At 40.2% G+C, this 14,403-nt stretch overlaps 1 protein-coding gene across 2 annotated transcripts in view; it reads right to left on the bottom strand.

Annotated features, from left to right (window-relative positions):
* The window catches only part of IP6K1 (inositol hexakisphosphate kinase 1), a 56,858-nt gene that overhangs the window by 5,938 nt on the left and 36,517 nt on the right, over window positions 1-14,403 (bottom strand). For both annotated transcript variants that reach the window (XM_008571552.1, XM_008571553.1), the window contains exons 3-4: window positions 6,207-6,417; window positions 864-1,045 (exon numbers count right to left, since the gene is read on the bottom strand). In XM_008571552.1, the coding sequence (XP_008569774.1) occupies window positions 864-1,045; window positions 6,207-6,417 (393 nt within the window). The remainder of the gene's footprint in view (window positions 1-863; window positions 1,046-6,206; window positions 6,418-14,403) is intronic.

Here is a 14,403-nt window from a genome sequence, read left to right as displayed (position 1 = left end):
AAAAAAAAAAAAAAAAAAAAAAAAAAAAAAAAAAAAAAAACTATTTCATGTTATACAGGTATGGTGTTTATCATTAGACTAAAAAACCCACCAAAATCAAACATATTATTTTAAAATTATCAATCTTTTGGGAGGGGAGAAATACACATCTGCACACATGCGTGCACATACAGATCTCTGATTCTAGACATGCACTGGTCAACATGGCAGCCATCAGCCACACGTGGTGATTTAAATTTAAATTTTAATTAATTAAAATTTAAAATTAAATCACCACGTGTGGCTGATGGCTGCCATGTTGACCAGTGCATGTCTAGAATCAGAGATCTGTATGTGCACGCATGTGTGCAGATGTGTATTTCTCCCCTCCCAAAAGATTGATAATTTTAAAATAATATGTTTGATTTTGGTGGGTTTTTTAGTCTAATGATAAACACCATACCTGTATAACATGAAATAGTTTTTTTTTTTTTTTTTTTTCCCCTTACCGGTCATCTTTAAAAAAAAAAAATTTAAAATTCAGTGCCTCAGTCATAGTAGCCAAACTGCAGCTATGCAGTACGGCCAGTGGCTACCATATTGAAAAGCACAAATCAGAATACTTCCACCATTACAGAAACTTCTATTGGACAGCACTGTTCTAGACTGCCAAGTTTTAAGCTTCTGTCTTACCATGCGCAAAAAGCAGAAAAAACAGCATGATGAAAGTAAAAGAAGGAAGAGAAAGAGGAGTCCTTGAAAAAGGGAGATAAGAACAAAGAGGTGCTCCTAGACAGAAGAATCTTGGCCATGGGTCTGAAAGGTGCCTTGACATGGGACCCATGGTCCCAGTAGACACTGTGAAGGAGAAGCAGTAAGGATACTGTAGAGCTTTCGGTCCTTGGACTCAGAGCGCATGCGGCTCAGCTGCTGCTTGTGACAGCGCAGGCTCCAGGGGTTGTGGCTGATCTTCTCAGAACTCAGACCGCTGTTGCCATCTAGCATCTGGAAAGGGACGTCTGAGTGGCTGTGTAGCTCCACCTTCGGACTCTTTGCCTCCTGGGAGCTAAGAAGGAAAATGTACACATCGCTAAGGGACTCAGGCAAGTCATCCTCTGGGGTCTCACCACTGGGTAAAGGAGAGGCCTGGATCAGGCCTAATCTGCCACCCCCAGACCCTGCTGATGGGTGGCACAGAAGCCTCAGATACTTGAGCCAATAAAAGTGAGTATTAGTAGTGTTCTTTGTGTATCTCTGAAAGCTGTCTGAAAAATAATTCTTTGTGTCAAATTATATGATGAAGATACCACTTCACATCCATTAGGATGGCTATTATCAAAAGAAAAAACTGGAACAAGTGTTGTACAGGATGTGAAGAAACTAGAACCTTCATACATTGCTGGTGAGAATGTTAAATGGTGCAGCCACTGTGAAAATCAATTTGGTGCTTCATCAAAAAGTTAAACATAGAATTATATGATGCAGCAATTCCATTCCTAGGTATATACCTAAAAGAACTGAAAATAGGAATTCCTAGGTACATACCTAAAAGAACTGAAAGTCTGGATTCAAAAGGATACTTCACGCCAATGTTCACAGCAGCATTACTAATAAATAAAAGGTGGAAACAATCCAAGTGTCCAACAACAGATGAATGGATAAACAAAATGTGGTATACACATACAATGGAATATTATCTAGCTATAAAAAGGAATGAAATTCTGATATATGCCATAACATGGATGAACTTGAAAATACTGTGCTAAGTTGAGGCTGGCTGGTTAGCTCAATTGGTTAGAGCACAACCTTGTAACACCACGGTCACAGTTCAGATCCCCGAATCACCAGCTGCAAAAAAAAAAAAAGAAAGAAAAGAAAGAAAAGAAAAGAAAACATTGTGCTAAATGAAATAAGCCAGACAAACATTGTATGATTCTACTCATGTGAAGTAACTGCAAATTCACAGAGACAGAAAGTAGAATAGTGGTTTCCAGGGTCTAGGGGAAGGAGAAACAGGGAGTTAGTTGCACAATGTAAATGTACATAATGACACTGAATTGTATATTTAAAAATGGTTGAAATGGTAATTTTGTTAAGTATATTTTATGACAATAAGAAAATAGTTTTTAAAACCATGCAGTGAAGATGTGGTTTCACACTATTCAAACACAGAGTAGAGCATGGGATGGCACTATCAAGGACATAAGCAACTTTCCTATCTTTATCCACAACATCTAAAATAGCTTCTTTTAGTAAGATTTAAAGAAAGTATGTGCTGGCATCATGCTTATGAATGTCTGTCGGTCTGCATCAGGCCTAGAAAAAGGAGGAAAACATCAAAGAATAAAAGCAGGACAGTCTACCTTGAGCAGACCCTGAAGATACCTGTGTTTCTCTGGATAGGGTTTGTGCCTGTGGAAAGCATGAAGCCATCTGAGTAAGGGAATTTTATTTCTAAAATAAGTCAAACCACAAAAAGGCTTTTTTGAGAGATGCTTCAACTGAAAATATTGGAACTTTGCCACAATTTCATTATGTCCCAGCAGAAAAGCCTTTTGCTTAAAGTAACTGGTAACACTATTTATCATACTGACAAGCCAAGAAAACCACACCACTGGTAAAGCCATGTGCCCTGGAAATTGCAGAGCAAGCCGCGGCACAGAGCGGAGGCAGAGCACTGCAGCAATTTCAAATGTCACTCCCTTCTTTCCTTTAACTGCAGAATGAGTCATACAGATCCAAGCTAACCAAGGCTAGTGTCTGCTGGAAATGCTGACCCTCCCTAGAGGGCGGCTGAGCAAACTGTTTGACATGCTAAGAGGAACTGACAGAAACCCCATTTCCCTTTTTTTTCTTTTTTCATTTCCCATTTCCCTTTGACTGGAAGTAGCAGAGCCCACCAATGCTTCTCAGCTTGACAAAACCCTCATTTTCTTCTGGTAAGCGTACTACTGAGGCCATTCACAAATGCCTTTTCTGTGATCCCCTTTAGGAAAAGCAAGGTTGACTTATTTGCCAAGTAAACCCAAACAAGTTCTCTGTGTATGGATGGAGCCTCCGTGGTACTTGGCATCACCCTTAGCCTAGTGAAGAAACAAGCTCCACTCCTGGAGTGACTTATAATCTCTGCTAAAAAGCCAGACAAAAGTCTGATCACTGCTTCACCTTCAGAATAAGGCCTTGTACCTGGACACAGGCAGACCTTGATGTTATTCTTTTTTTTTTTTAAAGATGACCGTTAAGGGGATCTTAACCCTTGACTTGGTGTTGTCAGCAACCATGCTCACACAAGTGAGCTAACCGGCCATCCTATATAGGATCTGAACCCGCGGCCTTGGTGTTATCAGCACCACACTCTCCCGAGTGAGCCACAGGCTGGCCTGACCTTGATGTTATTCTATGGTCACAGGATTTTCACCAAATGACTCATGAAGCAACTTCTGTACCTTTGGAGGACAAAGGAAAGCCCACTCTAAACAGCTACTGAGAGAATCATCAATTGCCAGCTGCAGACTTGGGGACTTGGGGAACATTCCTTGTCATTTGAATGACCAAGTTAGGTCCCTAGTCTTCAGTCAAGAGGAAGCCACTTAGGTAGTAAGAGGAAAACACTACAAAAAGTGCTTCTGGGGCTAGCCGGTTAGCTCAGTTGGTTAGAGCTCAGCCTTATAACACCAAGGTCTTAGGTTCAGATCCCGTGCCAGCTGCCAAAAAAAAAAGTGCTTCTGCAAGTTGGACTCCATTTGTCCACAAGAATGTTTAATGTATGGATACCCTGGTTACTAAGAAGTAGATGTGAAGCCTTTCTGCATCAGAGATACAGACCTGACCAGGGAGGATCTAATGACTGAGAACACGGGAAATGACACATCACACTCTCAGCCAGAGTCTCATGAGGTTCTGTGCAGCTCGATATCAGCATGTCCTCAATCCATCAAAGTGAGTAAGGAGAGCTGGAATAACCTGGGACTTTACAAAAATTAAGAAACTAGGGAGTGCAGCATATGGTGGTAAACCAATCTGATGTCAGGGATGAACTATGTACTGCCACACCTAAGAAAATTCCCAATTTCAACTTTTTTTTTTAAAAGATGACCGGTAAGGGGATCTTAACCCTGGACTTGGTGTTGTCAGCACCACACTCTCCCAAGTGAGCCAACTGGCCATCCCTATATAGGGATCCGACCTGTGGCCTTGGTGTTATCAGTACCACACTCTCCCAAGTGAGCCACGGGCCGGCCTCCAACTTCAACTTCTTTTTTTTTTTTTTTTGTCTTTTTCCGTGTCCGGCAACGGATCGCAACCCTCAGTGTTGCCCCCGTACTGGAACGGGGACCGGCAACGGGATTGCAACCCTCGGGGCTGCTCCGGCGCCTCGCTCAGCCAGTGAGCGGGAACCGGTCTGTATGTGGGATCCAAACCCTCGGGGGGGAGCACCGCCGCGCTTCCCCAGCTGCGCACTTATCCAGTGTGCCACCGGGCCAGCCCCAACTTCAACGTCTAAGTCAAGTCACAGAGCATCTTACTCACTGAAACTTATTTTTGAAAGAAATTAAAGGGGCCTGGGCCGGCCCGGTGGCGCACTGGATAGTGCGCCGCTTGGGAAGCGTGGCGGCGCTCCCGCCCGAGGGTTCGGATCCCACATACAGACCGGTTCCCGCTCACTGGCTGAGCGAGGCGCGGGAGCAACGCCGAGGGTTGCGATCCCGTGGCCAGGCCTGGTCCGGTACGGGCGCGACACTGAGGGTTGCGATCCGTTGCCGGTCACGAAAAAAGACAAAAAAAAAAAAAAGAAATTAAATACGAAGTAATTTAATCATATAATTTTGATGTCACTTTGTTTTAGAAGATCACATCATTTTTAGTTCACATTAATTTATTATTTTTACAATTCGGTGGTTTTTTACTATATTCACAAGGTTGTAAAACATCACCACTACCTAATTTTCAGAACATTTTCATCACCCCAAAAGCAAACAGTGGCCACCATTAGCAGTCACTATTTCCCACTACCTCTATCGCCTAACCACTAACAGAAAGCAACCACATGCAAGTTTTCTCTATCAATTTGCCTGTTTTGAACATTTTACATAAATGGAATCATACTGTATGTGGTCTTTTGTGCCTGGTTTCTCTCATTTAACATGCTTTCAAGATTTATTCTTGTTTTGTAGCATGTATTAGTACTCCATTCCTTTTTTATGGCTGAATAATATTCCGTTGTATGGCTATATCAAGTTTTGCTTATCCACTCACCAGCTGATGAACTCTTACATTATTTCTACTTTTTGGTTATTAGGAATAATGCTAAGAACATTTGTGTACAAGTTTTTTGTGAATATATATATTCAATTCTCCCGGGAATATACATAAGAATGGAATTACTGGGTTTAACTCTTTGGAGAAATGCAAAATTGTTTCCGAAGTAGCTGCATCATTTTACATTCCCAGCAACAATGTGGGAGGGTTCCCAATTTCTCCATATTCTTGCCAAAACTTACACTGTCCATCCTTTTGATTATACCTATCCTAGTGAGAATTCACATTAATTTTTACATGAAATATAAATAAACATAATACTTTGTAAAGACTATTTTCCTAATCTACAAGAAAAATCTATTTCCAATGCAATAAACTAAATTTTAGGTGCAGGGAAAGGGCTAATGACTGATATCAGATTGTCAGAGAGGTCTGACACAAAACCGTTAGTGAACACTAGTCTGGATGGATTCTCACAGCCTTTGGGCTTGGACATCCTGCAGGTCAGAAAGCATTTGAAGCCTCACTGTGGACCAATGTACTTTGACTTTCTGTCTTGTGGGCGTGATACTTAACAGAAAGCCAGAGAACCTATTGTCATCAGCACCCTGCTCCCAAGTGACTGAGAGATCTTCACTCTCTCTACCAACTACAGCCAAACCCAGAAGGAGACATCACTGAGGTGGAGTAACACACAGGGGCAGCCACACCTGTGTAGGTAGCCTAGAGAACACCAGCCATCTTCCCCAATCTTGATCCCTGCTTCCCATGATATGTCAGAACTCTAGGCTGGCTGGTTAGCTCAGTTGGTTAGAGCATGGTGGTGATAACACCACGGTCCAGGGTTTGATCCCTGTACCAGACAGCTGCAAAAAAAAGAAAAAAAAAAAAGAATTCTAGAGATGTCCTGAGTGACTGTGCCCGTGGGTTGAGACATGCACCTGTAGCTTTGCTGGCCACCTTCTTACCTCTCAGAAGTCTCATGAGAGAGGCTGGCTTTCTCCTCCTTGTGGTCACTGCCACTGCCTGACCGGTGCAGACTCCGGCGGGAGTGTTTGCGCCGAGGTTGCTCCCGTTCTGGTGTGTCATCCTGTTCCACGGTCTCACTTTCCACATAAGGGTAGGCCACCAAGTTGATGTAACCATCGCTGTCCCCCTCAAAACAGACAGATACCACACCTGTTGAGAAGAAGGAAGCCAGTCAACAAATGTCAACACAGGCAGAGTCCATGCAGCACAGACCATTGGCACACACTTTCCCACAGCACAGACATCACCTGCCCTGAACCAACTATAAATTGATGTAGGAACAACAGCCAGCACTCTAAGTCTGCTGCTTACCTTTGATCTTGGGTAAATCTATATTTATTTCCCACTCTCTAGCCCTCTTAGTTTTAATTATTGATTGCTGTACCACTCAAAAGAACTGTGTTCTCTAGGTGATATCCACACCTGACATAATATAACCTTCTACTTATTTAACTGCTTTATGATGCTGCTATTTCCTGTGTCCTCCTTTGCATTCGGTTTCCTATGGCTTGACAGTATTAGCTAGACAGACATCAATATTTCTCTCTCCAAGATAGTCCCAAAAATATATGTTCTGCCCAACCTGAGTATCACACTCTCCTAATCTCACCACACAGAACTTCCACCCCTGACATCTCTAAGGTGAAACACGTTTTTGTTTTCCATGCTGTACCCATGGAAAACAATTTGTTGTGTCTATTTCTATCAAACATGTTGCTCAGAATTTCTTCTGGGTCATTATCAAAGGAGTTAAAATACAAACAATACCCAGAAACCTAACTCAAAAAGAAGGTCTTAAAAAAAGAAAAGGTCCAGCAGTGCTTCCATAACCCCCTTCTGTCAACTACATTTCTACTTTTATACTCTTGGTGTGCACAATTGGCCCTATAATCTGAAAATTAGTGAGAAGCATTTATGAATATGTCAATATGACAGACCAAGAATATTCTTCTCCTGGGCCCATTTCCTTCACCAAGTGACTGCCCCAATCCCTGAGGCCTTTTAGAAGAAGAATCCTTCCAACATCAAGGTGAAATGGATTCCTTCTTCCCTCTTACAGCCCCCTTACATTGCTTAAACTCATGCCACACTTTACAGGGCTTCGCATATGTATCCTGGCTTTCTTACACAGAAGGCTGCCTCTCCTGTGGGTTACCTCCTTTGCATATTCCTCTTTGTGCTTACCGGAGCCTTGATTTTGTTCAAGTTTAAATGTTCTCTGGTCTATAACCTTGCCTCCTGGGCTCCCCCTCATGCTCTGATCTACAGTGTCTTCCAGGCCTGCCGCACAGCTCCCATGCTGGGCCCTGCCCTGCTGCAGCTGACCCAGAGTAAAAGCCATTCTTTCCATGAACATCTACTTTTCTCCTATGTTGATTTACTCTTTGTTTGGCTGGAGTAAATCTTCAAGATTCTTCCTAAGAAAGGGTGTTTAGGAGGTCAATTTTCTGAGGGCTTTGATTGACTGATAGTTTGGCTGAAGACAGAATTCTACATTGTGTGAAAATACACTTTTACTTCTTCATTACCAATGTTTTTTATTTCATTTTCTTACCTATTGCACTGGCCAAAACCTCCAGGAAAATGTTGACTAGAAGTGGAGAGCATGGGCCGGCCTGTGGCTCACTTGAGAGAGTGTGGTGCTGATAATACCAAGGCCACGGGTTCGGGTCCCATATAGGGATGGCCAGTTAGCTCACTTGGGAGAGCATGGTGCTGACAACACCAAATCAAGGGTTGGGATCCCCTTACCGGTCATCTTTAAAAAAAAAAAAAAAAAGAAGTGGAGAGCATGGACAACCTTGTCTCATTCCTTGGACTTAAAGGGAAGCAATCGTTTCATCAGTAGGTATGATGCTAGCTGTAGATTTTTCATAGATGCCCTCTATCAAGCTGAGAAAATTGCCTTCTATTCCTAGTTTGCTAAGAGTTTTTGCTGCTGTTGTTTTATCAAAAATAAATGTTGGGCCGAGCCTGTGGCGCACTCGGGAGGGTGCAGCGCTGGGAGCGCAGTAGCGCTCACACCGCAGGTTCAGATCCTATATAGGGATGACTGGTGCGCTCACAGCGCTCACTGGCTGAGCGCGGTGCGGCCGGGCTCAAAAAGGACAAAAAAATAAAATAAAATAAAATAAAAATAAATAAAATTAAAAATTAAAAAAAATAAATGTTGAATATTGTCAAATGCTTTTTTATGCATGTATTGAGATAATCATAGGGCGGTTATTTTTGTTGGGTTTTTTTTTAGAGTTTGTTAATATTGCAAATTACATTGATTGATTTTTTAGGTTAAATCAAACCTGCATTAACTCAGATAAACCCCACTTGGTCATGATGTATATGATCCTTTTAACAACTTGTTAAATTCAATCTGCTAAAATCTTGTTCAAATTTGTTACTGTAGGTTCATAAAGGATATTTTATTTTCTTGTAATGAGCTTACAGAATGAGTTGGGAAGTATTCCCTCTTCAATATTTTGTAAGAGCTTATGTAATATTGGTAGTATTTCTTTCTTAAATATTTAGTAGAATTCACCAGTGAAGGCATCTGGGCCTGGAGTCATCTTTGTCGGGATGTTTTAAACTCCAATTTCAATTTGTTTAAAAGGTAGGGCTATTCAGATCATCAACTTCTGGAGTGACCTTTGGCAGTTTGTCTTTCAAGAATTTTCATCTAAGTTGCAGAATAATTACTAGTATAAAATTCTTCATAATATTCTTTTATCTTTTAAATATCAGTAGAATCTGTAATGACAATACCTCTGTCATTCCTAATACTGGAAATCTGTGTCGTCTTTTTTTCCTGATCAGTGTGGCTAGAGATTTATCAATGCTATTGCTCTTCTCAAAGAATCAGCCATTGGTGTTCACCGATTTTCTTTATTCTTGCCCATTTTTCTATTAAATTATTTGTCTTTTTCATATTGACTGCACAAGTTTATATATATATTTTTTTGTTTGTTTGTTTTTTTGTTTTTTCCTTTTTGTCTTTTTTCGTGACCGGCAACGGATTGCAACCCTCAGTGTCGCGCCTGCACCGGACCGGGACCGGCCACGGGATCGCAACCCTCAGCGTTGCTCCTGCCCCTTGCTCAGCCAGTGAGTGGCCGGTCTGTATGTGGGATCCGAACCCTCGGCGGGAGCGCCACCGCACTTCCCAAGCGGCGCACTATAGCAGTGCGCCACCGGGCCGGCCCCAAGTTTATATATTTTTTTCTTGTAAACTAATCCTTTGTCAATTATCTATGTTGTAAATATCTTTACCCTTCATTTTTTTAAAAGGTATATTTTGATAAACATAAGTTTTTAATTTTATATAGTTAAATGTATCATTCTCTCTTTTTAAAATGAGCTCTTTTCTTTTTGTCTTGCAGGGCCATCTAATGCTATACTGGAAACCTTTAATACGTTCTGCAAGCACATAGCACTCGACACCCCAACATACCACTGGCAGACAAAGAGCATCAAACCTGATCAGGGGAGAAATGCCTACAGGAAGAGCAGAAAGATGCCTTTACCAAGAATAAGTGAGATTTGGTAATAAAATGAGTCATCCAATCTACTATTTGAAAAAAAACTCTTTTGGTTCTGACATTTTTTTACCTTGTCACACACACCTAATTAGAATGGAGGTAGAAATATGAAAATCAGTATTTGTTTGTTTGTTTTGTGGCTAGCTGGTACAGGGATCCGAATCAATAGTCTTTTAATTCATCTGAAAAAAACCCTAATTTTCCTGGCATTTGTGAGACTGATTTAAGTAGATACAGGTTACATTTGGGTGGAGGTTTTGTTATTATTTTAAGTTACACTTTTTAATTACTTTTTAAATTGTGGTGGAGTTTTTTTGTTTTTTTTTTTTAAAGATGACTGGTAAGGGGATCTTAACCTTTTGACTTGGTGTTGTCAGCACCATGCTCTCCCAAGTGAGCCAACCGGCCATCCCTACACAGGGATCCAAACCCACGGCCTTGGTGTTATCAGCACCACACTCTCCCAAGTGAGCCATGGGCCAGCCCTAAATTGTGGTGTTTTATACAATTCAAGCGTACTTCTAAAAGTTCTTGAAAAATACAATTAAAAGGTATTACAAATCTTTCCATGAACTTTTTGAAGTACCCTCATGTGTGTGTGTGTGTGTGTGTGTGTGTACATATATATATGTATGTATGTATGTAACACATAAATTTGCCATTTTAACTGTTTTATTTGTTTGTGTGTTTGTGTGTGTGTGTGTTTTGTTTTGTTTTGTTTTGGCAGCTGGCTGGTATGGGGATCTGAACCCTGGACCCTGGTGTTTATCTCTCCTTTTCTTTTCTTTTATATCTGTTCTTTTCTATTTTTCTTCTACCATCATAATTCTGTTAAATGATAAACTCAGGCATATTAAATTTTTAACGAGTTTATTTGAGCATTCAGCAATTCACGAATTGGGCATCACCAGCCTGCAAGTGGTTCAGTGCTCCACTGGGGGTGAGAGGTGAAGGAAAGAGGAAATTTATAAGATGTTTTCAGAACCAAGACAAAGAAAATATATTTGATTGGCCAAAGTGGAAAGTCCCTAGTTACAGGCTAATTGGTAGTTTCTGATTGGTTAAACGTGTAAGTTTCCTTTTACTGTTTACATTGAATTGGGTTTCAATTTACTTACATATGTCAAAGAACAAAATTATAACAAATTTAGTTAAAGACCTCAATTGGCTTTATTGCAATTCTAACGGGCAACACATTGTTCCATAAAATAGAATAAGTATTCCCCATTTTAACCATTTTTAAATGTACAATTCAGTAGGCATTAAGCACATTCACAATATTGTATAATCATTATGATTACCTATTTTCAGAATTTTTTCATGACCTCAAACAAAAATCCTGCATCCATTAAGCAGTAACTCCCCATTATCCCCTCCCCCTAGCCTCCAGTAACTGAATCTACTTCCTGTCTCTATAGTTTTGCCTATTGTAGATATTTTATATATGTAGAATCATACAATTTTTGTCCTTTTGTGTCTGGCTTACTTCACTTAGCATAACGTTTTCAAGGTTCATCCAGGTCATAACATATATCAGAACTTCCTTCTTTTTGTGGCTGAATAACATTCTACTGCCAATATACACCACATTTTGTTTATTCATCTATTGTCCACCTTTTGGCTATTGTGAATAATGCTGCTGTGAACATGTTTTTACAAGTATTTGTTTGAACTCCGGTTTTCAATTCTTTTTTTTTAAAAGATGACCGGTAAGGGGATCTTAACCCTTGACTTGGTGTTGTCAGCACCACACTCACCCAGTGAGCAAACTGGCCATCCCTATATAGGATCCGAACCCGCGGCCTTGGTGTTGTCAGCACCGCACTCTCCCGAGTGAGCCACGGGGCCGGCCCCCGGTTTTCAATTCTTTTGGGTATATACCTAGGAGTGGAATTGCTAGACCATATGGTAATTCTGTTTACCTTTTTGAGGAAATGCGTTACTGTTTTTCACAGTGGCTGCTAATGTAAGAAACAAAGTAGAATAGACATTTTTCAAAGGAAGACATAGGAATGGACAACAGGTACATGAAAAAATGCTCAGCATCACTAGTCATCAGAGAAATGCAAATCAAAACCACGTTGAATATCATCTCACCCCAGTTAGACTGGCCACTATTAAGAAGACCAAGAATAACAAATGCTGGCGAGGATGCAGGGAAAGGGGAACTCTTCTACACTATTGGTGGGACTGTAAATTAGCACAGCCATTATGGAAAACAGTATGGAGGTTTCTCAAACAACTACAGATAGAGCTACCATGTGATCCAGCAATCCCACTACTGGGATTATATCCAAAGGAATGGAAATCATCATGTCAAAGGGATACCTGCGTTCCCATGTTCATGCAGCTCTATTTACAATAGCCAAAATATGGAACCAACCTAAGTGTCCATCGACACATGACTAGATAAAGAAATTGTGCTATATATACACAATGGAATACTATTCAACCACAAAAAGGAACAAAATTCTGACATTTGCAGCAACATGGATGAGTCTGGAGAAAATTATGTTAAGTGAAATAAGCCAGACAAAGAAACAGAAATATTGCATGTTCTCACTCATAACTGGCTGCTAGGAAGGAAGGGAGGGAGGAAAGGAGGGAAGGAAGGAATGAAGGAAAGAAAAAAAAAAGAAAAGACCACAGCAATACATTGAACTTTCAGAAGGAGAGAACAAACCTAAGGATACTAGAGATTGGGGGGGGGGGGGTTTGCAAAGTGATAGGGTGGGCAAAGGACATAAAGAAATATCATGATTTGGGGGGCCGACCCCGTGGCTCACTCGGGAGAGTGCGGCGCTGGGAGCGCAGCGGTGTTCCCGCCGCGGGTTCGGATCCTATATACGGATGGCCGGTGCCCTCACTGGCTGGGCACGGTGCGGGCGACACCAAGCCAAGGGTTACGATCCCCTTACCGGTCACAAAAAAAAATAAATAAATAAAATAAAGAAATATCATGGTTTGTAAGAATGAATATGCTAATAATAAATTAAAATTTTTTCAAATAAATAAATATTGCATTAAGGGCTGGCTGGTTAGATCAGTTGGTTAGAACACGGTGTTATGATCTAATGTGAAGGTCAAGGGTTGGGATCCCTGTACTGGCCAGCTGCCAAAAATAATAAATAAAATTGCATTAAAAAAAAGAAGCAAACAGTAAATAAACATATAAGCGAAACTATCATAGACTATGGTGAGTGCTTTAAAGAAACTAAGTAAGTTTCTATAACTGAAAATAATAAAGTTTCCAGAGCAGAACACTTAATATAGGATGATCAGGGAAGAAACGTCTGGGCAGACGTGAAGGATTGAAGGATAAGGAGCAGCTGTGGACAAAGAGCATTGAAAAGAACATTCCAAGAATAAAGTAAAAGTAAAGGCCCTATGGTTAAAAACAAAACAAAACAAAAAAAACCCTGGGGTGTTCTAAAAACTAGTTCACCTCCTTTTGCCAATTAGCGGTTAAGAAACAATCCAAATTCAAATATGATCAAAAGACTTGAATAGATATTTCTCCAAGAAGATATACAAATGGCCAATAAGCACACAAAAAGGTGCTTAACATCATTAGTCATTAGGGAAATGCAAATCGAAACCACAATCAGACATCACACACACCCACTAGGATGGATATAAAAAGAAAAGAACATAACAAGTGTTGGCTAGGATGTGGAGAAACAGAAACCTTCGTACAATGCTGGTGAAAATGTAAAACAGAGCAGCCACTGTGGAAAAAAGTTTGGAAGTTCCTCAAAAACGTAAACACAGAATTACCCTATGATCCAGCAATTCCACTCCTAGGCATATATCCAAAAGAACTGAAAACAAGGACTCAAACAGATACTTGTAAGCAAATGTTCACAGCAGCATTATCCAAAACAGCAAAAATGTGGAAACAACTCAGTGTCCATCAACAGATGAATAAACAAAATGTGGTATATATACTTACAATGGAATGTTATTCAGCCATAAAAAAGAATGAAGTTCTGACACATGCTATAACACGGATGAACCTATAAAACAAGCCAAGTGAAATAAGGCAGACACAGAAGGACAAAAACTGTTTGATTCCACTTATATGAAATAGCTATAATAGGCAAGTCTGTAGAGACAGAAAGTAGATTAGAGGTTATGAGGGGCTCAGGTGAAGGGAAAATGGGGAGTTATAGTTTAATGGGTACAGATTTTCTGTGTTCTAGAAACAGTGGTGATAGCCATGCAACACTGTGAATGTATTTAATATCACTAACTTACACACTTAAAAATGATAAATTTTATGTTACGTATATTTTACCACATGTGAATGTATTTAATATCACTAACTTACACACTTAAAAATGATAAATTTTATGTTACGTATTTTACCACAAAAAAAAAAAAGAGCTAAGGAAGCAAAAGTCAATTCTGATATGGATTGGTTTTTCTAAATCAAAACTCCCCTATGTAAAGAACGGTGTCAACATGACTGAAATCACACAGCTTTAGAAAAGTTAAAAAGCAGAACACAAGAAATATAACACATACAATGGAGAATCATAAAAATGTATTAACACAGTGACAAAGATCAGATTTTAAAATAAAGTATTGAATTTAAAAATAA

The sequence above is a fragment of the Galeopterus variegatus genome, unplaced genomic scaffold (assembly GCF_000696425.1).
Source record: "Galeopterus variegatus unplaced genomic scaffold, G_variegatus-3.0.2 Scaffold701, whole genome shotgun sequence".
NCBI lineage: Eukaryota > Metazoa > Chordata > Mammalia > Dermoptera > Cynocephalidae > Galeopterus > Galeopterus variegatus.
This window is presented reverse-complemented; position numbering and strand designations above follow the sequence as displayed.